Consider the following 24059-nt stretch of genomic DNA (forward strand, 5'->3'; position numbering starts at 1 on the left):
TTTGAAAGCATACTGTACTGGTAAACAATCCTATGTCTGTATTAATATCAAATGTGCATGTCATTAGTGAAGTTTAACTTTTTATTTTTCTGTTCTTGTTTATACTCTGGCATGACCACCAGGTCAATGGAGTTTACAATAAATCAATCAATACCAAATATTCTAGTGTAGAGTGGACTTTACAAAAATCTTTTGTTTTTTCTGAAAATCCCTTGATAATCTCTAGATTAGCTACAGACTGTGGATAGATTATCTTGCTGGATCACACTGGAGAGTTCTGTAAGTAACTTGAACTAGAAACAAACACAATTCCAAGCTGTTTACCATTAGTACTCATCAGGTTCCCATGCTAATATTATTGTGGTGTCACACAGATATAGGCAGTGCAGAGTTGGAATTTGAGGAGTAAAATGTGTATACGAAGGGAGGAGGGGTTACACTGTTAGTTAAGAAACACAAAATCTAAGGAAGTGCATCCAATTGATGTTGGTGGACAATGCAGTGTTGACTCTGTTTGGTGTGAAAAAAGCACTGAGAAAGGAAAAATTAGAGTAGGTGCGTATTATAGGCCTAATGAATCTGATGAGTATAATGAGCAATTGTGCAGAGAAATAGAGTGGGCCAGTAAATCAGAATGTCTTATAATGGGAGATTTTAACTTTCCAGATATTGACTGGAACTTGTGGGTTAGTCACTTACACACTAGCAAGACTTTTGTGGATTTATTGGATGACTGTTTTCTACAGTAACATGTTTGAGAGACAACCAGAGGGAGTAATACACTTGATCTGATTATCAGTAGTGATTCTTCATGCATTAAGAATCTGCAGATAAAGGAACCACTGAGGGACAGTGATCACAATGTATTAATGTGGGAATTATTTAAAGATGTAACTACCATCAAGGCTAAAGGGAAGGGCTTTTCCTTTCGTAAAGGTGACTACAGAGGTCTCAGGCAGTTTTTAAATTCTGTACAGTGGGATCAACTATGAATTCTAAATGGGAAACCTTTAGGGACTTAATTTTGGAGGCTACTAGGCTTTTCATTCCAACTAAGAAATACTGTTCAAGGTTTAGGCCTAAATGGATGTCAGAAATTAATGAGGCTAATGGCAGAGAAGAAGAATATATGGGATGCATATAAAGTATCAGGCGATACAGAAACCTATGGCAGGTATAAACTAGTCTGTAATCAAGTCACAAAGGAGGTTAGGCAGGTGAAGGCTGATTATGAGGGATCTTTGGCAAAGGATGCAAAGAAAAACAGCAAGGAGTTCTTTACTTATGTAAACTCTAGAAGGAAAGGGATGAATCAGATTGGACCACTTAACATAGATGGGTTGACTATTGATCATCATGCTCAGGTAGCTGATAAACTGAATGAGTATTTTGCATCTACATTCACACATGAGGAGTTATTCAATGAGGGGCATGCCAAAGTTTATCAAATGCTAACAGTGATCTAAGTGATTTTGTAATAACTGAGAGCAAAGTGGAGGAGAAATAGTTGAAGTGAAACATAAGGAAGGCACCTGGAGTGGACGGGATCTATCCAGTTATATTAAAGGAGGTAGCAAAGGAAGTAAGCAAACCCTTAGCCATAATTATGAGAGCTTCCTTGGACTCAGGGGAGGGCTCCATGGACTGGAGGTGTACAAGTGTATCACTAATTCACAAAGGAGGTTCAAAAGGTGACACAAGTAACTACAGACCTGTTAGTTTAATTTGTGTTCTGCTTAAAATAATGGAATCACTGGTTAAAGAAGCATTGCAGGATCATCTAGACAAGACTGCAGTAATTGTTAAGACACAGCATGGGTTTGTCAAAGGGAGGTCTTGTCTGACCAATTTGATTGTTTACTATGATGTGGTCACAAAGGAATTGAATGCCAAAAATAATTTTGATATTATATACTTGGATTTCAGGAAAGCTTTTGATACTGTTGCACATGGAAGACTGCCGTACAAATTGGAGAGGTATGGCATCAAGGGTAAGCTGTTACAATGGATAAAGGGATGGTTGAGTGGGAGACAACAGAGAGTGGTAATCAATAGACACTACTCTTAGTGGAGTTCCCCAGGGTTTGGTGTTGGGCCTATTGTTGTTTTGTATATTTATCAATGATATTGATGAAGGTATATCAGGTTTAATGTCCAAGTTTGCATATGATACAAAGGTTGGCAGGGTTGTTAATGACAGTATGCTACTCAAATTGGATCTAGATAAGTTGGGAAAATGGGCTGAGAAGTGGCAACTGGAGTTTAACATTGACAAATAAAAAGTACTGCATATGGGTAACAATAACCGAAGAGAAACTTACCAACTGGGTGGTACTACACTCAGGGAAGTGGAAAGTAAAAAAGACCTGGGGGTAATTGTGCAGCCAAATATGAAGTTTGCTGGACAGTGCAGACGGGCAGCCAGGGCAGGTCCTGGAGTCTGGTCAATGATATATAGGAATGTTGCTAGCACGGACAGGGAGGTGATAATCCTGTTATACAAGGCGATGTCCAGGCCACACCTAGAGTATTGTGTACAGGTCTGGAGGCCTCATTTTAGGAAGGATGTAGAGTTGTTAGAATGAGTACAAAGAAAGGCAACAAGATTGGTGAGGGGAACAAAGGGGTGCTCTTACCAAGAAAGGCTTAAGTTCTGCAAATTGCAGCGCCTGGAGAGTAGGCACCTGCGAGATGATCTGATTGAGGTGCATAAGGCCTTGAATGGGTTGAGCAAGCTGAATGCTGATGGGATTCTTCGTCTTGTTCAGACTAAGAACCTGAAGGGGGCACTGTTTCAAATTGAGGAAAGATAGTTGTAGAATAGATGTGTGGAAATTTGCCTTTAGCTAGCGGGTAGTTGATTGATAGAACAAGCTTCCATCTTTTATTGTGGAAACTAGTAGCCTAAATAAATTTAAGGCTGAGCTGGACAGACATTTGGAACAAATGGAGGGATGAATGGGAGGGTTTTTTTTTTTTTTGGCTGGTACTGTATAAGCTTGCTTTCTTGAATCGTATGCCTCTACTAATGCTATATATTAAAAGTATAACAAATTTTTAATGTCATGGGACCAGACCGACTTGGCAATTGAAGTTTAACATTGATAAATGTAATGCACTACATCTAGTTAGTAATAATCAAAAAGGAATGATGATGTAGTGGGTTGCCTTGGAGAAGAGACTGTGAATGAGAACTGTGAGGGACTTATCGATTTCTATAAATTGCACCAGCTGAAAATTCTTAATACCTGTTTTCAACATAGAAACATCCAAAGATATACATGGGAGTGACCATCATTCCAGCAGAAATCAATTATGGACTTTATAATTACTCGCCAGAAGTCGGTATGGGCAACAAAAGATTGCAAGGTAATGAGAGGTGCCAACTGCAGGCTGGATCATTACATGGTGATTGCGGATATATTATTCAAATACCAGAATAAGTGGCAAGTGAGACCTAATACAATCAGTAAAGACAATAGGGTATTACAAGAAAATATTGCTTATAAAGTGGAACTACTATCTCACGACAGTATTAAAGATCTTTACCAGAAAAAACTCCAGAACCATCTATCTCACATTGGAGAAATAGAAGACATGTTATCTTAAATAACAGCTTTAAAACTGCCATACACAAGGCTGCTAATGAAGCACTAGGCTTAATGGATAACAAACATAAACAATAGTATTGGTGGAATGAGGGGGTAATGGATTTGGTGAAAGAAAAGAGTCTATAACAAATGGGTAATGAGTAAAAATCAGGAAAATAGAGAAGTTAAAACGAAAATTGCTGAATCCAAGAATGCAGCATGGGAGAAAAGATGCCAAAAAATTGATAGCTCATTAGAAGGAACACAATCATCCGAAGACTGGCGAAACTTGAAGGCACTGAAAACATGAATCTCGATCGAATAAGAACTTTATAGATATGCCAACATGGGAAAATCACTATAATAACCTCCTAAACAAAAGACAATCTCAATATCAGAGCATAATCACCTCTCCACCAGTATATAAAAGGGAGATAGAAATTACGAAACATCAAGTTCTTGACTGTGCAAAATTAATGAAGAACAAAATATCTCCAGGCCCTGGGAACACAGCGAGGGAGCTAATTAAATATGGACCACCAAGTCTTTTCGATCTGATAGTATAGCTGTTTAACAGATGCATACAGCTAAGGAAAATTCCAAATGAATGGAAAGTAAGTTATATTTCATCCATATATAAAAAGGAAATAAGTTGGATCCAGGGAACTATAGAGGCTTAAGTGTTAATTGCACTATGTCCAGACTATACTCTAAAGTGCTTCAGTTAAAATTACGAGAGGAGGTAAAAGATAAGTGTAGAACAAAGTGGATTTAGGTCGGGTCACTCTTGTGTGGACAGTTTGTTTGTTCCACAACAGCTAGTGCAGAAAACAAAAGCAAAGAATAAAGATACCTTCTTTGCCTTCATCAATTTAGAAAAGACTTATGTCTCCATTCCAAGAAAGGAATTATGGAAAGCCCTTCAAAATATGTCAGTTGATCCAGAGCTTGTGGAACTGATTAGGGAATTGTACGATAAAAATGTGTGGCATATATTAAAGTTGGGAATGCTTTATCTAACCCAATCTATCCAACAAAGGGGCTGAGACAAGGATGCAGCCTATATTGTTTAATTTTATTAAACCTTTATTGTTTAATGTTTTCTTGGAATGTGCTTTACAAGAATGGAAAAGAAGCTGTTATGGAATGGGAGTACTAATTAACAACAGATATCTTTGGAAGCTGAATTTTGCCAATCAGGTTATCATTGCACAAGAAGCTTATGAATTAGAATACATGTTGAGAAAGTTGAATCTTACATATGACCAATGAGGCCTTAATATCAATTTTACAAAGATAAAAATACCTAAGCACAGCAGAACATCCTGATGAATTGGACTTTTTCAAATATACCAGTTGACTTTTTCAAATATCTTGCATGTAGTTTAACTAAGGAAGGATTGGGGAAAGAGGAAGTTTACACATGAATTCATCAAAGTAGGAAGATTCTTAGTGCCCTCAACTCTATGTGGTGGGACAGCAATATCTCCTGTAGAACTAAAAAACATATCGGACAGTCATTAGTGGAATCGGTACTTTGCTATGGCTGTGAGATGTGGACACTGAAAGAAGGTGACAAATAGAAGCTTAGTGCCCTAGAGATGGACTACCTATGTCGGAGTGCTAAGGTTTCTAGGCTAGAGAGGATAACGAACGAGGAAATAAAAAGACATATGTAAGCAGATGAAGATATTATAGAACGAATAGAAAATAGGAGGTTGAGATGGTTTCGACATCTGCTGTGCATGAATGAAGAGAGATAGCCTAAAGTTATATAGGAGTAGATAGCACAATGGAAGAAAAGGTGAGGATGCCCTAGAAAAACATGGAAGGAAGGTGCACTGTCAGCCACGAGAAAGAGAAATTTGAAAGTTGAAGATGCTCATGTCTGGCAACTTTTGAAAATGGGAACGACAAGGTGGCGATCTGCTGTATTAAGTTGAACATAGATAGATAGATAGATAGTTGAAGGCTAAATATGTTGAAATTTGCTTTCAGCTAGAGGGTGTTAAAATAATTGCCGACTTCCACAACATCTGGTGTGTTGTTGAATACCAATTTGAATAAATTTAAATGATTAGACAAATTAGTAGAAGGGATAGGCAAATTAAGTGGATAATTTTTTAATGGCTGATATGGTATAAGCTTTCTTTCTTGCATCATTTTGCTGCTACTAATACTAATGTTCATGAAGAACATAAATGTAGGCAGTACAATGTGCTAGCACTCATCTGTGGAACATTTACCAAAGAAATTATTTTGGTAATGCTCACAGGATGGATTAAGTGACCATGACCTGCAGAAACAGTATGGAAATGATATTAAAAAAAAAAAAAAAAAAAAATGTTTGGCACACATTTAAGAGTAACTTCTAGTGACTTGTGCATCCACCATGTCATACCTGCATCTGCCAGTTATTAGTTTCCCTACAAACAACTAATACATTTGTTTTTGTTGTGGAGGAGGCATGAGGGTAACAGGAAGTTTTGCATGTACTATTCTTGTACAGAATTCTGTATATCATTGACAGAAAACCCCATGAGTTGTGTTCTGTCAGTATGTGTGCACTACATGGAGAATTTATATCAATTTAAGCTTTTGTATAGCTGTCTATCTGTAATGCATATTGAATTTAATTTTGAAATAGGATTACTGAAGTGTGGAAAATTTATTACAGTAGACTCGAAATAATGGCACCCCAAATAACGGAACATTCAAGCTAATGGCACATTGAGATCATATGTTTACATACAGCGCAGATGTCTTGCAGTCCAGAAAAAATAAAATGGAAAGCCACATGATTTCTGTATTTGTTTGCATTCATTTTGAAAGTGAATTCTGTACTGTATCGCAGATTATACCACTGTTTTACATTTATTTTAAATTAAAAACACCTCACTATGGCTCTTAAAGGTAATAAACCTCATACAGAGAAGAAATGAACAACATTAAAGTTTAGTGACAAACTTGATATAATCCAAACTATTATGTTAGGGTCACCCGGAAAATTAATTGGCACATGTATTGTGTTTGTAAATTGTGTGTGTTCTCTGGTCGATTTGCCTGTTTTGCCGGATGAAAAACCCAAGTTCCTTGGGGGGGGGGGGGGGCTTGCTATCCACGCCTGAGACTGGCTGACTAATTCAGCCATGGAGTGAAAAATGCCCATAAAAGTTCCTTGCATCATTGACGGGATTTGAACCCAAGCCTTTTCCACCTGGTGTGGAGAGCACGGTGATGATACCGCTTTGCTACCTGCGCAGACTAAACTTGATATAATAAAGAAAATAAAATGGTGCATCAGCTGGAGTGTATTAATTTTTTCTTGTTTATACGCTAGCATGACCACCAGGTCAGTAAAACAATCAATACAAATGTTTATCGTATTTAGTAGTCAAGGAATTGAACCCTGGTCCACTCAAAATGCTTGTGCTACTCCACTTTGTCAGGCCTATATAATGGCAAATTATAACATTGTATCATTAACATGTTTATGTTTCTTATGTGCAGTTAATAAAATTGCATTATTAATCTGTATTTCTTATTTAGCCTCATTATTTCTGCATTAAATGTATTAAAAATTAAACTTTCTAGATACTGGAAAAATTGAAATAACAGCACCTTGAATTCATGAAGGTGCCATAATTCTGAAAGTAGTATTAATATGATAAATTAGCAATTAGCATTAGTAGGGCATATGATGCAAGAAAGCAAGCTTATATAGCATCAGCAAAAAAAAAAAAAAAAAACACTCTTCCCATTTCACCCATCCATTCACTCAAATGTTTGTCTAGTTCTGCCTTGAACTTATTTAAGTTGCTGACCTCCACTACAACAGATGGAAGTTTGTTCCAACTATCAACCATCCGCTGGCTAAAGGCAAATTTCCACACATCTAATCTATAATTGTCTTTCCTCAATTTGAATATATTCCCCCTCAGGTGAGTAATCTGAGCAAGAGGAAGAATCCCATTAGCATTGGGCTTGCTCAATCCATTCAAGGCCTTATACACCTCAATTAGATCACCTCACAGGTTGCCTAGTCTCCAAAAGCTGCAATTTGCAGAACTCGCTTGGTAATACCAACCCTTTGTATTACCAAGCCTTGGTATTACCAAGCCTTTCTTGGTAATACCAACCCTTTGTTCCACTCACCAATCTCGTTGCCCTTCTCTGTACTCGTTCCAGCAGCTCTACATCTTTTCTAAAATGAGGCCTCTAGACCTGTATACAGTCCTCAAGGTGTGGCCTGACCAGTGCGTTATACAAAGGGTAAATCACCTGCTTATCCTTGATATGTCCAAGTAAAATTTAAACTGCTCTTGTGTTTTAATTTTTATACAAGTTTGATATAACACATCTCTTTACTATTCGTTGTGTGTGTTGTGGTAGTTACCTCTTTGAGTAAATCCCACTTCAGCACACTGTCATCACTGCCACCTAGCGGTTCCTTTATTTCCAGATTCTTAATGCATGAAGAATCACTGCTGATAATCAGATCAAGAGTATTACTCCCTCTGGTTGCCTCTCGAACATGTTTCTGTAGAAAACAGTCATCCAATAAATCCATGAAAGTCTTGCTAGTGTGTGAGTGACCAACCCACAAGTTCCAGTCAATATCTGGAAAGTTAAAATCCCCCATTATAAGAAATTCTAATTTACTGGTCCACTCTATTTCTCTGTGCAATTGCTCATTATACTCATCAGATTCATTAGGCCTATAACACTTACCTCTCATTTTCCCTTTCCCAGTGCTTATGTCACACCACACCGACTCAACATTGCATTGTCCACCATTGTCAATTGGATGCACTTCGTTAGATTTTGTGTTTCTTAACTAACAGCATAACCCTCCTCCCTTCCTGCCCTGTCTATCCTTTATTCCCCAAATTCAAATTCTGCACTTCTTATATCTGTGTGGCACCACGTCTCTTGTATCACAACAATATCCGCTTTTGATGTCTTGACCAGCACTTCAAATTTGTCAAATTTATTTACTAAATAAATGATGCAAGAAAGCAAGCTTATACAGCATCAAGCAAAAAAAAAAAAAAAAAAAACTTCCAATTTCACCCATGTGGTCACGCCAAGTGTTTGTCTAGTTAAGCGTTAAATTTATTTAAGTTATCAACTTTCACAACAACAGATGGAAGTCTGTTTCAGCAATCAACTACCTGCTGGCTAAAGACAAACTTCCACACACCTATTCTACAACTGTCTTTCCTCAATTTGAATCTATGCATCATCAGGTTCTTAATCTGAGCAAGTGGAAGAATCCCATCTGCATTGAGCCTGCTGAAACCATTCAAGACCTTGCATATCTCAATGAGATCACCTCGTAGGTGCCTAGTCTCCAGATTCTGCAACTTGCAGAACTGAAGCCTCTCTTGATAAGAGCACCCCTTTGTTCCTCTTACGAATCTTGTTGCCCTTCTCTGTACTTGTTCTGGCAATTCTACACCCTTTCTAAAATGAGGCCTCCAGACCTGTATACAGTACTCAAGGTGTGGCCTTACCATTGCCTTACACAAAGTGATAATCACTTCCTTATTACTGCCAGCAAAATTCCTATATATTATTGACAAGACTCATGATTGCTCTTGCAGCCCATCTGCACTACTCAGAGAACTTTATATCTGACTGCACAATTACCCCCAAGTTTTTTTCATTCTCCATTTCCCTGAGTGTAGTACCCCATTGTTGGTATGTTTCTTTTGGGTTACTGCTACTCATATGCAGTACTTTGCATTTGTCAATGTTAAACTTCAGTTACCACTTCTCAGTCCACCTGCCCAACTTTTTCAGATCCTGTTGCAGCAGCATATTGTCATTATTGTTATTAACAACCCTGCCAACCTTTGTATCATCTGCAAACTTTGACATTAAGCTTGATATACCTTCATTAATATATAAATATACAAAACATCAATGCGAGTGACCAACCACAAGTTCCAGTCTATATCTGGAAAGTTAAAATCCCCCATTACAAGATATTGATTTATTGGCCCACTCTATTTCTCTGCACAATTGTTCGTTGTACTCATCACAGTCATTAGGCCTATAACAAACTCCTACCTTATCTTTTCTTTCCCAGTGCTTATGTCACATCAAACTGGCTCAACATTGCACTGTCCATCTATGTCAACTGGATGCACTTCCTTAGATTTTGAGTTTCTTAACTAACAGCATAACCCCCTCCTCCCTCCCTACCCTGTCTATCCCTTCTGTACACATTTTACTCCCCAAATTCCAATTCTTCATTGCTTATATCTGTGTGACATCACATCTCTGATATTCCAACAATATCTGCCTCTAATGTTTTGACCAGCACCTCAAATTCAAATTTATCCTTAATTTATTAATATTATTGCTCTTTATATTATTTCTCCCTGATTGGGGATTCCACCTCGTGACGGGTATTGCTACCATGTACACAGGGTGGTTGTTGTTATGTCTGGTGTTACTGTTGGTCGAGGAACTCTCTAACTATCCTACACGTGTACAGGATTGCAACTTTCTGGAGTTCCTTGTAGGTGTTCGCTGGGAGACCTATTGCTGCTAGGCTGTTATGTAGGATCTTTGGCACCGTATCTGTGGTTGACACGATGATCAGGATGGTCATTACTTGTTGCATATGCCACATCTCTTTGATCTCTTGTCTTATGTTTTTTGTACTTCCTGATTTTTTTCCCCAAGTTGCCAGTGTTGAGTACCGCTATGTCAATCAGATAGGTAGCCTCTTCCTTCTTGTCCACAAGGGTTATGTCCGGTCTGTTGTGCGGGATTGTCCTATCCATTATTATGGTGCGGTCCCAGTAGAGCTTGTGGGTTGGGATCTCTAGTACTGCCTGGGGTTCCTATTTGTAGTACAGTACACTTTCTTCGATCAACTGGTATTTCCCTGCTAGCTTTTGATGTATTATCCTGGCTACCTGGTCATGTCTATGAGTGTACTTAGTCTGGGTTATCACCTTGCATCCCGCGGTGATGTGTTGGATCATTTCTGAGGTCAGGTGGCATCGTCGAAACGTGTCATCAAACACTCAGGGCTCCTTGGCGATGTATTTTCCATAGTTCCTGGTGTTGATTACCTGCTCTTGGATGGTGAGCATGAATTATTAAATGTTGGGGAAGAGCATCCTGCTTGTGAGCCATGCATTGGAAGCAGTTTTATCTATGTGATCCTGATGGAGATCATTGTAGTGTCTGCTATGGAACGTCTTCTCTGCCCATCTTTCTAGCTTCGTTTGTATCTCCTGGTTGGAGGGGGGCTCATTGTTTAGGTTGAGTGGTGTATACCACTTGTCTGTCTTCCTTATGGCCTGCTGGAGTGTTGCTGTGTGTTAATCCTTCAGGTTAACTATTGCTGTCTTCTGTTGCTCAGTGCGGTCTATCAGGCCCCTTTCTCCTTTCCGGGCAATTGTCAGTCTCTCCATGGCAGATTTCGGGTGGTATTGGCAGCTCTTGGTCATCATTGTCCTTGTCTTTCTCATTATATCCTCCAGCTTGGTGTTAGTCCATTATTATTATTATTGCTCTTATATTATTTATCCCTGATTGGGGGTTCTGCCTCATGATGGGTATTGCTACCAAGTACACAGAGTGGTTGTTGTTATGTCTGGTGTTACTGTTGGTCGAGGAACTCTGACTATCCTACAGGTGTTCAGGATCTGGAGTTCCTTGTAGATGTTCGCTGGGAGACCTATGGCTGCTTGGCTGTTATGTAGGGTCTTTGGCACCTTACCTGTGGTTGACATGATGATCGGGATGGTTGTTACTTGTTGCATATGCCACATCTCTTTGATATCCTGTCTTAGGTTCATATACTTCCATGATTTTTCACCATGGGTTTGCTGCAAGTTGCCAGTGTTGGGTACTGCTATGTCAATCAGATAGGTAGCCTCTTCCTTTTTGCCCACAAGGGTTATGTCCGGTCTGTTGTGTGGGATTGTCCTATCTGTTATTATTGCGTGATCCCAGTACAGCTTGTGGGTTGGGGTCTCTAGTACTGCCTGGGGTTCGTACTACAAGTACGAACCCCAGGCAGTACTAGAGACCTTATTATTATTATTCATATGGTGCAAGGAAGCCTGAGGCTTATGCTACACCGGCCAAAAAAAAATTTCCAAATTACCCTGAGAGAGAGAGAGAGAGAGAGAGAGAGAGAGAGAGAGAGAAAGAGAAAGAAAGAAAGAGTCAGTCAGATGCAGAAGGGAATCACCAAGAAAGAGAAGAATGATGATATCCAGCTCAGAACCCTGGGTGTGCCAAGTCCATACTCACCTGATGTGAGTCCCTTGGGCTAAAATCTTGTTGCCCTTCTTTGCACCCATTCCAACAGATCACCATCCTGTAGTTTGGCATTGACAAATGCAAAGTACTGCACCTGGGTAGCTGTAATCCAGAATAACATACCAACTCTGTGGTGCAATACCGAGGGTAGTGGAAAATGAAAAAGAGCTTCTTTACCTTCATTTCTTTGCCTTTCTAAAATGAGGCTTCCAAACCTCTATGCTGTACTGCATATTTGGCCTAATCATTGCCTTATACAATAGAATAATCATCTCCTTATCTTTGCTGGCAACATTCCTGTTTATCATTGGCAAAACTACATGAGCTTTCCTGACATCGTGACTGCACTGCTCAGAGAACTTCATGTGTGACTGCACAATCACTCCCAGCTATTTTTCATTTTCCACTACCCTCGGTGTTGCACCACAGAGTTGGTATGTTATTCTGGGATTACTGCTACCCAGGTGCAGTACTTTGTATTTGCCAATGCTTAACTTCAATTGCAACTTCTCAGCTCAACTGCCTAATTTTTCTAGATCTTGTTGTGTAGTAGCGTACCTTGATTACTGTCATTAACTACCATGCTAATCTTTGTATCATCTGCAAACTTAGATATTATGCCTGATATGCCTTCGTTAATACATATTAAAAACAACAATTCATCCACCATTAAACCCTGGAGATTCATGATTTGCCATAAGGAACAAGAAAGATGGGTAATTAATCCATTTGTACAATTTTTTATGTGAGAATTGGAGAAAACATATTGTGCTGACAAAGCATGGTGATTTAACAAAAAAATTATTGTTGTTTAAAATGTAATGCAGCTGAAGAATCATAAAAAAGTAAATTTCACTGATTTTATGTTATATCTGATAAACGTTAAGTATTTTTATTTAAATAGTTTTTTAATATTTTATAGGTTCAGCTAAAGATACTTTTAAAGAATTAGGTGGTCTGGATTATATTTTCAGTACTCTGATTTGCAGGACATGTTCAAATGCATTAGTGGATGTTTCGCTTATCACGTTAGCATGTGTCATTGATGGAAATGGTAACTTTATTCATATAATTGTCATTTTATAAAGCTTTATTAATTGTCAAATAATCATAAAATTATTCTTTAAGTTAGACCTAGTTTAAATTAGCTCAAAATTGATTTAAATAATGTGTTTTATTCATCTTTCAGTTGAATCTTTAATCTCCTTCAGCTTCATGCTGTTTATAGGTACATTTTGTGCATTGAAGGGTTTTGATGTATATTTTTATAGTTTTTTTCTTTGGTTGTTATGGTTTATTCTATTTCACAAGATCATTGTTTGAAGTTGCACCAAATCTTACTTTAAATTTCTGTAAGACACTAAATGGTGATTGAGAAGCGATTAGTTATACATAATGCATTTCAACTGTGTCAAGCAGCTTTAATGAACTTTTCTCCAGTCCAGTCAGTTCAGCAAAAAAATTTATATTGCTCATAACATAAAGCTTTTTAATACATTCATGCAGAAAAGGGTTTTGTCATTTGAAACATTCCCAATCAAAAATCTAAAATAAAATTTGTTCGAGTTTTTAGTGATGTTATTTAATTGTGCTGTGCTATTGTACATCAATATATCTGGTATAGCTGACATACAGAAATAATGGCATTTGAAAGGGAAGTTGTACTGAAAAAAGAATTTTTTTAAAAATTATTTTCTTCCTTTGATATATTTGATTAAATGTTGACCAGAAAAAAGGTTGGGAACGTGCTAATAGAAAATCTTATTAGAAAGCATGGCAAAGATGATGATACTGGAAAAAAATAAATAAATAAACTTTCTGCTTTTATTTAATTAGATTTTTGATTCTAATTACTAGTAATGAATTAACTACACTAATCTCCTGATTACTGTTGTTAATTCTTTTCTGTTAATTATAAATGGTATGCATTCTCAAGAAACTCGCTTAGTTCAGTAAAAGTATAATTGAACAGATTAACGTAATTATGTCAAAAAAAACTTAATTTAACAATTTAAATAATGCAGTTTTAGTTCTTAAAAATTAAGTTCGGTAAATATGCTCTCTCATTTTGTTATCCAGCTTTCTAATCAATACTGAAAACTCTCCATGACAGTATACCATACTTTCAACCTGCTTTCTTGTGGAATCTAATCTAATCTAATCTAATCCTAGAGAACTATACAAAAAATCCATTGCAGTATGTTGCACCATTGTGATTGCAACACATTTGCAATCATTGGACTTTTTTTTTTTTTCCGAGGAGGAGGAAGATCAGATAGTGCAGTGAATATTGGATGATGCATTCATTTATTGCAGACATTTTTACAAAATGAGTTATGAAGACTAGAACTAGACCAGAATGGTGTCTGTTTCCAACAAGACAACACAATCCCACCTTTACTATGCAGCTATGCATGTCTGTATAATATGGTTACTGAGGCTTGTTATAAATTCTTCCAAGTATGATAGCTAAGGATGTGAACTGGGAGTTTAAAACTAATGGAACTAATGTTGAGGTTCCATTTGTAAGTCAAAAAATCCAGTCATTCTATGTCAACCAAATCCCCTGCTTGCGCCTTCACAATGGTTGGACCGTTATATGCCCCTGCTGTGTATATGCCCATATGCAATGTCAGAAACACAGCGTAGTAAACTGGAGGTGACTACCCAGGTATACACCAGTTTATGGAAGGATCAAGGTGTGGTGTGTGAATCACACAGGAAAGGCTGACCATCTTTCATTCACTAGGCAGTACTAGGTGGTATGACTCTCATCACCCAGTGCACTCATCATCATCATCGGCCATTTTCAGTCCACTGCAGGAAGGTCTCTCCAGCAACTTTACACTTCCTTCTGTTTTGTGCAATGGCCATCCATTTACTACATACAAACTCTTGAATTTTATCTGTTGTTGTTAGCATTAGCAGAGGCATATGATGCAAGAAAGGAAGCTTATACAGCATCAGCCAACCAAAAAAAAACCTTTCCATTTCACCCATCCATTCACCCCAAATGTTTGTCTAGTTCTGCCTTGAATTTATTTAAGCTGTCAACTCCTACAACGGCAGATGGAAATTTGTTCCAGCAATCAACCACCCGCTGGCTAAAGGCAAACTTCCCCACATCTATCCTACAACTGTCTTTCCTCAATTTGAATTTGTACTCAAACGTTGATTAAACTGGGCAAGAGGAAGAACCCCATCAGCACTGAGCTTGCTGAAACCATTCAAGGCCTTATACACCTCATTCAGATCACCTCGCAGGTGCTTAGTCTCCAGACACTGCAATTTTCAGAACTTAAGCCTTTCTTCGTAAGAGCAACCCTTTGTTCCATTCACCAATCTCGTTGCCCTTTTCTGTACTTGTTCCAGCAGCTCTACATCCTTTCTAAAGTGAGTACTCCAGACCTGTATACAGTACTCAAGGAGTGGCCTGAGTATTGCCTTATGCAATGGTATAATCACCTCCTTATCCCTTCTAGAAAAATTCCTGTATATCATTGACAAGACACCACGAGCTACTCTTTCACATTGTCTACACTGCTCAGAAAATTTCACACCTGACTGCACAAATAGCCCCCCAGATCCCTTTCATTCTCAACAACCCTCAGTGTAATACCAACAGTTGATACGTTACTCTGGGATTACTGCTACCCATTTGCGCCTCCGTAGCCAGGTGGGAAGGAGGAGCAGTGCGTAGCACACGCTTCTTGATTAGACCGGGGTTCGAGCCCGTCACCGCCAAATACGGAGGATACGGAAAGGTGAGGGAATGACCATCGCATATCCCGGAGTAATATGGCCTTAGTTTCTAATGCTCCTAAAAATCAAATAACAATAACAATAACTGCTACCCATATGTGGTATTTTTCATTTGTCAATGTTAAACTTCAGTTGCCACCTCTCAGCCCATCTGCTCAACTTTTCTAGATCCTCTTTCAGTAGCGTACTGTCATTAACAACCCTGTTAATGGGTTGTTAATGTCATTACTGTCATTAACAACCCTGCCAACCTTTATATTGTCTGTAAACTTGGATATTAAACCTGATTTACCTTCAACAATTTATTAATAAATACAGAAAACAACAGTGGATCCAACACTGAATCCTGGTGGATTCCACTAATAACATTAGTCCACGAAGAACAGTGTCCATTGATTACCACTCTTTGTCTTCTCTCACTCAGCCATCCCTTTATCCATAACAGAAATTTGCTTTTAATGCTGTAGTGTTGCAATTTGTACAGTAGTCTTTCACATGCCTTTGTTGTAGGTGCCTCCATAGCCAGGCGGGCAGGAGTGGCAGTGCATAGCACACGCTTATTGATTAGACCGGGGTTCGAGCCCGTGACCACCAAATATGGAGGATGTGGAAAGGTCAGGGAATGACCACCGCATATCCCTGGAGCAATATGGCTTTAGTTGCTAATGCTCCTAAAAGCCAAATAACAACAACAACATACAGTCAGTCCTCGTATAGCACGATAGTTGTGTTCCTAGAAACCCTCGTGCAATGCAAAATCGCGCAATATAAACAACAGTCCCTATGGGAAAAATTGGGTTAGGTGCCAACCACCCAAGATTGAACACACTTTTGTAACCAAAACATTACCAAACATCATCATCAAATGCTTTCCTAAAATCCAAGTATATGGTATCAATATTATTTTTTGCATCCAGTTCTTTTGTGACCATATCAAGGGTATTCAATAAAATTTGTCAGACAAGACTTTCTTTTAACAGAGCCATACTGTGTCTGAACCATAATTGCAATCTTGTCAAAATGTTCTGCAGTGCTTCTTTAACCAATGCCTCCATTAATTTCCCTGGAACAGAAGTTGAACTAACAGGTCTGTAATTAACTGTGTCGCTCTTTGATCCTCCTTTGTGAATTGGGGTCACATTTGAACATCTTCAGTCCATGGAAACCTCTGAGCCTAGGAAGCTCTCATAATTATGGCTAAGGCTTTTCTTACTTCCTTTGCTGCCTTCATTAATATAACTGGATAGATCCCATCCACCCCATGTGCCTTTCGTATGTTTAATGTCAACAATTTCTCCTCCACTTTTCTATTAATTATTGCAAAATCATTTAGCTCCCTGCCAGAGTTTGATAAACTTCTAGCATTCTCATCCCTGAGTAACTCCTCAAGCGTGAATGTAGATGCAAAATACTCATTTAGATTGTTAGCTGAGCAGGATCATCAACAGCTGAACCATCGGTATCAAGTGGACCAATCCAATTCATCCCTTACCTTCTAGAGTTTACATAAGTAGAGAACTCTTTGTTGTTTTTCTTCGCATCCTTTGAAAAAAGATTTCTCATAATCTGCCTTTGCTTGCCTAACCTCCTTTGTGACTTCATTACAGATCAGTTTATATCTGCTTTAATCTTCTGTGTCACCTGTTAATTTATATGCATCCCATGCATTTTTCTTCTCTGCCATGAGTCTCATTACTTCATCTGATATCCATTTAAGCCTAAACTTTGAACAATATTTCTTAGTTGTTATTAAAAGCCTAGTAGCTCCCAAGATTAATTCTTTGAATGCTTCACATTTAGAATTTGCTGTTGGTAACACTGTTCTCCCCAGAAAAGTTTGCCAGCTGGGTGGCATTACGAAGTGCCTGGGTGGGAAGTGTAATACTTTGCAATATTATAAAATTTTCTGTTATTTATAAATGTGATTTAAGCGTTCCAGAGCAAAAATTAATTGCACAATTTAACATTATATGCTCCTGTCTCATTGAACTCAATCGCATAGTATGTTCGAATTAATATTAATCAAGATCAGTGAGCAGTACCGTACGATACCACGAGAATCGCTTAAATTTTACTCGGGTGGTCAGTTAAATTCACCTGATAGTGTGCCCATTCAGTAGGTTCTGGGAGAACACTGGTAACATCATCAGTTGATTCTACTGTATAGAATTTAAAAACTGTCTCAGACCACCATTGTCACCTTTACGAAATCCCTTTGGTTGCTTCTCAAACATGCTGCTGCTGTAGAAAACAATAATCCAATAAATTCACAAAAACTTTGCTAGTGTGCGAGTGACCAACCCACAAGATCCAGTCGATATCTGGGTAGTTAAAATCCCCCATTATAAGACAATCAGATTTACTGGTCCCCTCTAAAAGGAAATGGATGAATCTGATTGGTCCACTTGACATCGATGGTTCGACTGTTGATGATCCTGCTCAGATAGCAAACAAACTGAATGAGTATTTTGCATCTACATTCACACATGAGGAATTATTAAGGTTTGAAAATGGCAGAAGGTTATCAAATTGTAGCAGGATACTTAATGATTTTGTAATAACTGAAAGCAAAGTGGAGGAGAAATTGTTGAAGTTAAACATAAGAAAAGCACCTGGGATGGATGGGATCTATCCAGTTATATTAAAGGAGGCAGCAAAGCAACTAAGCAAACCCTTAGCCATAATTATGAGAGCATCCTTGGACTCGGGAGGTTCCCATCGACTGGAGATGTGCAAATGTATCCCCAATTCACAAAGGGTGATCGAAGGTTGCCATGAGTAATTATAGACCTGTGATTGGTTAAAGATGTATTGCAGGACCATCTAGACAAGACTGCAGCAATAATTCAGACACAGCATGGGTTTGTTAAGGGAAAGTCTTGTCTTACAAATTTGATAGGATATTATGATGTGGTTACAAAGGAACTGGATGCAAAAAATAATTTTGATATCATATATTTGGATTTCAGGAAAGCTTTTGCCACTGTTGCGTATGGAAGACTATTGCACAAATTGGAGCAGAATGGTATTAAGAGTAAGTTGCTACAATGGATAAAAGGATGGTTAAGTGGGAGAAGACAGAGGGTGGTAATCAATGGGTGCTGCTCTTCTTGGACTAATGTTATTAGTAGAGTCCCACAGGGTTCGGTGTTAGGTCCACTGTTGTTTTGTATATTTATCAATGATATTGGTGAAGGTATATCAGGCTTAATGTCGAAGTTTGCAGATGATACAAAGGTTGGCAGGGTTGTTAATGACAGTAATGGCAGTGTGCTACTGCAACAGGATCTAGATAATTTGGGCAGATGGGCTGAGAAGTGGCAACTGAAGTTTAACCTTAACAAATGCAAAGTACTGCATATGGGTAGAAGTAACCCCAGAGAAATGTACCAACTGTGTGGTACTACACTTAAGGTGGTAGAAAATGAAAAAGACCTGGGAGTAATTGTGCAGTCAGATATGAAGTTTTCTGAGCAATTCAGACAGGCTGCCAGGCCAGGTCATGGGGTTTTGTCAATGATATATAGGAATTTTGCTAGCAGGGAAAAGGAGGTGATTATCCCTCTGTATAAGGCAATGTTCAGGCCACGCTTTGAGTACTGCGTACAGGTCTGGAGGCCTCATTTTAGGAAGGATGTAGATTTACTTGAGCGTGTACAGAGAAGGGCAACAAGATTGGTGAGGGGAATGAAGGGATCCTCTTACCAAGAGAGGCTTAAGTTCTGCAAATTGCAGTGGCTGGAGACTAGGCATCTGCACAGTGATCTAATTGAGGTATATAAGGCCTTGAATGGGTTGAGCACGCTGAATTCTGATGGGATCCTTCCACTTGTTCAGATTACGAACCTAAGGGGGCATAAATTCAAATTAAGAAAAGACAGATGTAGATTAGATGTGCAGAAATTTGCCTTTAGCCAGCAGGTGGTTAATTGCTGGAACAAACTTCCGTCTGCCGTTGTGGAAGTTGATAGGTTGAATAAATTAAAGGAGGAACTGGACAGGCATTTGGAGGGAATGGTGTGATTTTTTTTTTTTTTTGGCTGATGCTGCATAAGCTCATACACTTGCTTTCTTGCATCAAATGCCACTGCTACTACTACTACTTCTACTATTCTATTTCTCTGTACAGTTGTTCATTATACTTATTAGTCATTAGGCTTATAACACAATCCTACTCTCAATATTGCTTTCCCAGTTCTTATGTCACACCACACTGGCTCAATATTGCTTTCCCAGTTCTTATGTCACACCACACTGGCTCAATATTGCTTTCCCAGTTCTTATGTCACACCACACTGGCTTAACATTGCACTGTCCACCCATGTCAACTGGATACACTTCCTAAGATTTTGTGTTTCTTAACTAACAGCATAACCCCTCCTCCCTTCCTATCCTGTCTATCCTATCTGTACACATTGCACTCCCCAAATTTTGATTCTGCATTCCTTATATCTGTGTGACACCACGTCTCTGATATTCCAACAATATCTGCCTCTAATGTTTTGATCAGCACCTCAAATTCATCAAATTTATTTACTAAACTCCTAGCATTGGTGTACACGCAAGTATACATGTACCTGTTCTTATTTTTAGCTACCCTAACACAGCCCATATATTTACTTGTTCCGTGATGACATCCAGCAGTCCCCGAAATCTCCAGCACATTGTTTTCCAGGCTGCTGCTCATTCCAGAAGCAATGCAAGAATCACTTTCACCTCTGCTAGTGGCTAGTGTTAAACTGTTAGTCTGTGTAATCCCCAAACTAGTTGTTTTCTGATCCACCTAACACCTGCCTTGTCTTCAAGGTTTTCTTTTAGCTCCTCTTGAGTACCAGTCTGTTATTTTCTTAGTCCATCTGTCATCATGTCTACAAGCTATGTGTCCTGCCCAAGTCCATTTCAGTTCTTTAGTTTTGATAAAAATGTCCTTTACTTGTGTTTGTCTTATTCAAAAAAATATTAGTGTGATTCCTAATATAATTTGTTCCATCCTTTGCTGTGTAGTTTTCAGCTTCTCTCTCATTCTTTTAGTAAGTGCCCAAGTTTCACTTCCATAAGTCATGATGGGGAGTAGACATTGGTTCAATATTTTATGTTTCAGACAAATTGGGATATTGCTGCTCAGTATGTGACTATATTTTCTGAATGCTATCCATCCAAAATTTATACTTCTCTTGACTTTCAGTCATTTATCATTATTACAGCTTATGACTTGCCCCACATATAAGTATATATGAATCCACCTTTTCAGTTACTGTTCCTTCAATGATTATATCCCTTTCTGTGGCATACTTGTTCATCATTACTTTTGTTTTTGTTATATTCATCTTTAGTCTGAAATCCTTACTCTGCATAACTGATTAAGATTTTCCTGTAATTTTTTGGGATCGTGGCTTATGATGTCATCTGCAAATCGTAACTGGTTTAGGTACTCGCCATTCACATTGACTCTTCTCTGCGACCAGTCCAATCTTTTGGAAGCTTCTTCAAGGGCAGCAGTAAACAACTTTGGAGATATTGTGTCTCCTTGTTGAACTCCTTTCACAATTTTAAATTTGCTACTGCCTTTGTTGTGGGTGCCTCCATAGCCAGGTGGGCAGGAGTGGCAGTGCACAGTACACGCTTCTTGATTAGACCGGGGTTCAAGCCCATGACCACCAAATATGGAGGATGTGGAAAGGTCAGGGAATGACCACCGCATATCCCCGGAGCAATATGGCTTTAGTTGCTAATGCTCCTAAAAACCAAATAACAACAACAACAACATACAGTCAGTCCTCGTATAGCACGATAGTTGTGTTCCTAGAAACCCTCATGCAATGCAAAATCGTGCAATATAAACAACAGGCCCTATGGGAAAAATAGGGTTAGGTGCTGACCACCCAAGATTGAACACACTTTTGTAACCAAAACATTACCAAACAATAAATAATCGTAATAAAATATGTGGCCGACCGGGCTAGCCGAGTGGGTAAAGTACCTGCCCGGCAACCCAAAGGTCGCGGGTTCGATTCCCGCCTCGGGCTTGGATCAAAGTACTGCAAAAAAAACCTTGGGAGGTGCAATATGGCCACAGAAGCCGATGCGCCAACAACTACCAAATCAAAAAAAAAAAAAAATAATAAAATATGTATTTTATTACGGCTATTACGTAATAAAATATTGCTTTTCTTTGGTTTTGTATCCAAACAGATGGCAGCCGTTCCATCTCTTCCAATTCTTTGTGTCTTAATCTAATGGATTTATCACATGGTCTTTCATTTCTTTCAAAACGTTTCACAATTTCATATTTTTTCTCTGTCGACAGAGACAGACTAGCCATAACCGGGGAAACCCCCGTGGGCCGGAGCCCGGTGTGATTTTGTCCATAAACCATAGTATGAGGCCACTATAAATTTTCTGAGGTAAGAATTTTTGACCCAGTCCACCTCTGTTATATTGCTTTTCTTTTTCTCTCTGAATCTGCAGTGTCTTCACCAGGACGCTTCCTTTTCACACCTTTTAAGTATTTTACTCATTTTTAGGGAATAAAGCACAATTACAAAACGAGGAGGCACTCTTGATACACCATAAACAAAGCTGCATGCATGTAGCAACTGAATAAACAACAACGTAAAGGCAGAGATACACTATTAACACCTCACATTTTACTAAAGCACATTTCTAGGGGTTACTACCATAAAGCAATAAAAACAATTTCCAGTTGCATTCCTGCTAGTGGAATCTGTTATAAACTGTTAGTAAACTCGATCTAATTGCATTTGCAATTATACCGATAGCTGGAATTGTGTTGGTTTTTACGTTATTATGGTGAAATGTGTTTCCCCTTCACTGATATAAAAAACATAAATACATTTTTAGAATCTTCTCTTCATACCTATCGTGTTGCATTCGGTTAGGGTGATTCTGCGTTCGACTGCCATTTCTTGTAAAGACAAAGGCGAATCGTGCATAAGCGAAGTCGGTTTGTGTTATATAAGATATCATTCCCCTATTTATAAATCATGTATGACCGAATTCGTGTAGTGTAAACACGTGTTATACGAGGACTGACTGTACTGCCTTTGTCTTGTCTAATAAAGGAGGTAGCATTCTCATATATTTTCTTCGAAATCATAATCTATGGGGTGTCTATGCCTCGTCTTTTCAGTGCCCAAAACATTTCTTTATACTGCTTGGAGTCAAATTCCTTTTCATAATCCACAAATGCCAGGCATAATGGTATTTTATATTCATTTTCTTTCTCCATTCGTTATGATATTACATGAAGGTGATTGATAGTTGAGAATCCTATCCTAAAGCCAGTTTGCTCTTTCGTTTGATTCTCATCAAGTATTCTTTATAATCTGTTAGTAACGACCCTTGTGAACAATTTGTATATGCAAGACAACTAGCTAATTGGTCTATAATTTTCAATTTCTGATTTATCTCCTTTCTTATGCGGAAAAATTATGATTGCATTATTCCACTTCTTAGGTGTCACACTTTTCCTAATGTATTTTGTGAAGAGTCTTGCCAGTTTCTGTGTCATGTCTTTTCTTCCAATTTTAACAACTCTGTAGTAATTTCACCTGTGGCTTTCTGATGATTGATTCTTCATTTTCTTCAATACATGTTCTGCCTCATCAGGAAGGATATTGGGTATGTCGTATGTGTTGCTGATTTGTGATCCATCTTCCCCATTCCTGGCATCATTCCCTCGCTCCTTATATAATTCTTTGTAGTAGTCTTCTGCTATTTGAATTAGGCTTTCTCTGTTGTTTATAAGTACACCATCACTTTTCTTCAGTTCCAGTGTTATTTGTCTTTCTGTATTACTGCTCATGACTGCTGATTTAAGTCCTTTGTTTTCTCTTAATGCCTGTTCTACTTTTCTTGTGTTAAATTTTTTTATGTTCTCTCTGAGTCTGTTTCTAATGGATTTGCATAACTCAATGTACTAAATTTTTTCCTTTTCAGTGTTTTTCTTGCTCTTCATTTGTCATTTCGGTTAAACATGACAAGTGTTTCTTGACTGATTTTTTTCTTCTTTGGATTTCTTTTTACCTATAGGTTTCTTGGGTTTATCACTTTCAGAAAGTTGTTGTTTCCTTGTCGATATCTGGGTCCCAAAAGGTTTTGTTAAGAGGAAGTCTTGCCTGACCAATTTGTTTGGATACTATGATGCAGTCACAAAAGAGCTGGATGCAGGTAATAACTTTGATATTATATACTTGGATCTTAGAAAAGCTTTTGATACTGTTGCACATGGAAGACTGCTGCACAAATTGGAGCAGTGTGGCATTGGAGGCAAATTGCTGCTATGGATAAAGGTGTGATTGAGGGGGAGAGGACAGAGAGTGGTAATCAATGGACACTGCTCATTGTGGACTAATGTTATTAGTGGAGTCCCTCAGGGTTCAGTGTTGGGTCCAT

General features: G+C 38.4%; 1 protein-coding gene across 1 annotated transcript in view; it reads left to right on the forward strand.

The window, feature by feature from the left end:
- LOC150077261 (telomere repeats-binding bouquet formation protein 1-like) overlaps window positions 1–24059 on the forward strand; it is a 177753-nt gene that overhangs the window by 22506 nt on the left and 131188 nt on the right. The window contains exon 3 of the mRNA XM_090385835.1: window positions 12805–12936. Within this exon, the coding sequence (XP_090241961.1) occupies window positions 12805–12936 (132 nt within the window). The remainder of the gene's footprint in view (window positions 1–12804; window positions 12937–24059) is intronic.

The sequence above is a fragment of the Mastigoproctus giganteus genome, chromosome 12, assembly GCF_048544385.1.
Source record: "Mastigoproctus giganteus isolate SK-2022 chromosome 12, ASM4854438v1, whole genome shotgun sequence".
Taxonomy (NCBI): domain Eukaryota; kingdom Metazoa; phylum Arthropoda; class Arachnida; order Uropygi; family Thelyphonidae; genus Mastigoproctus; species Mastigoproctus giganteus.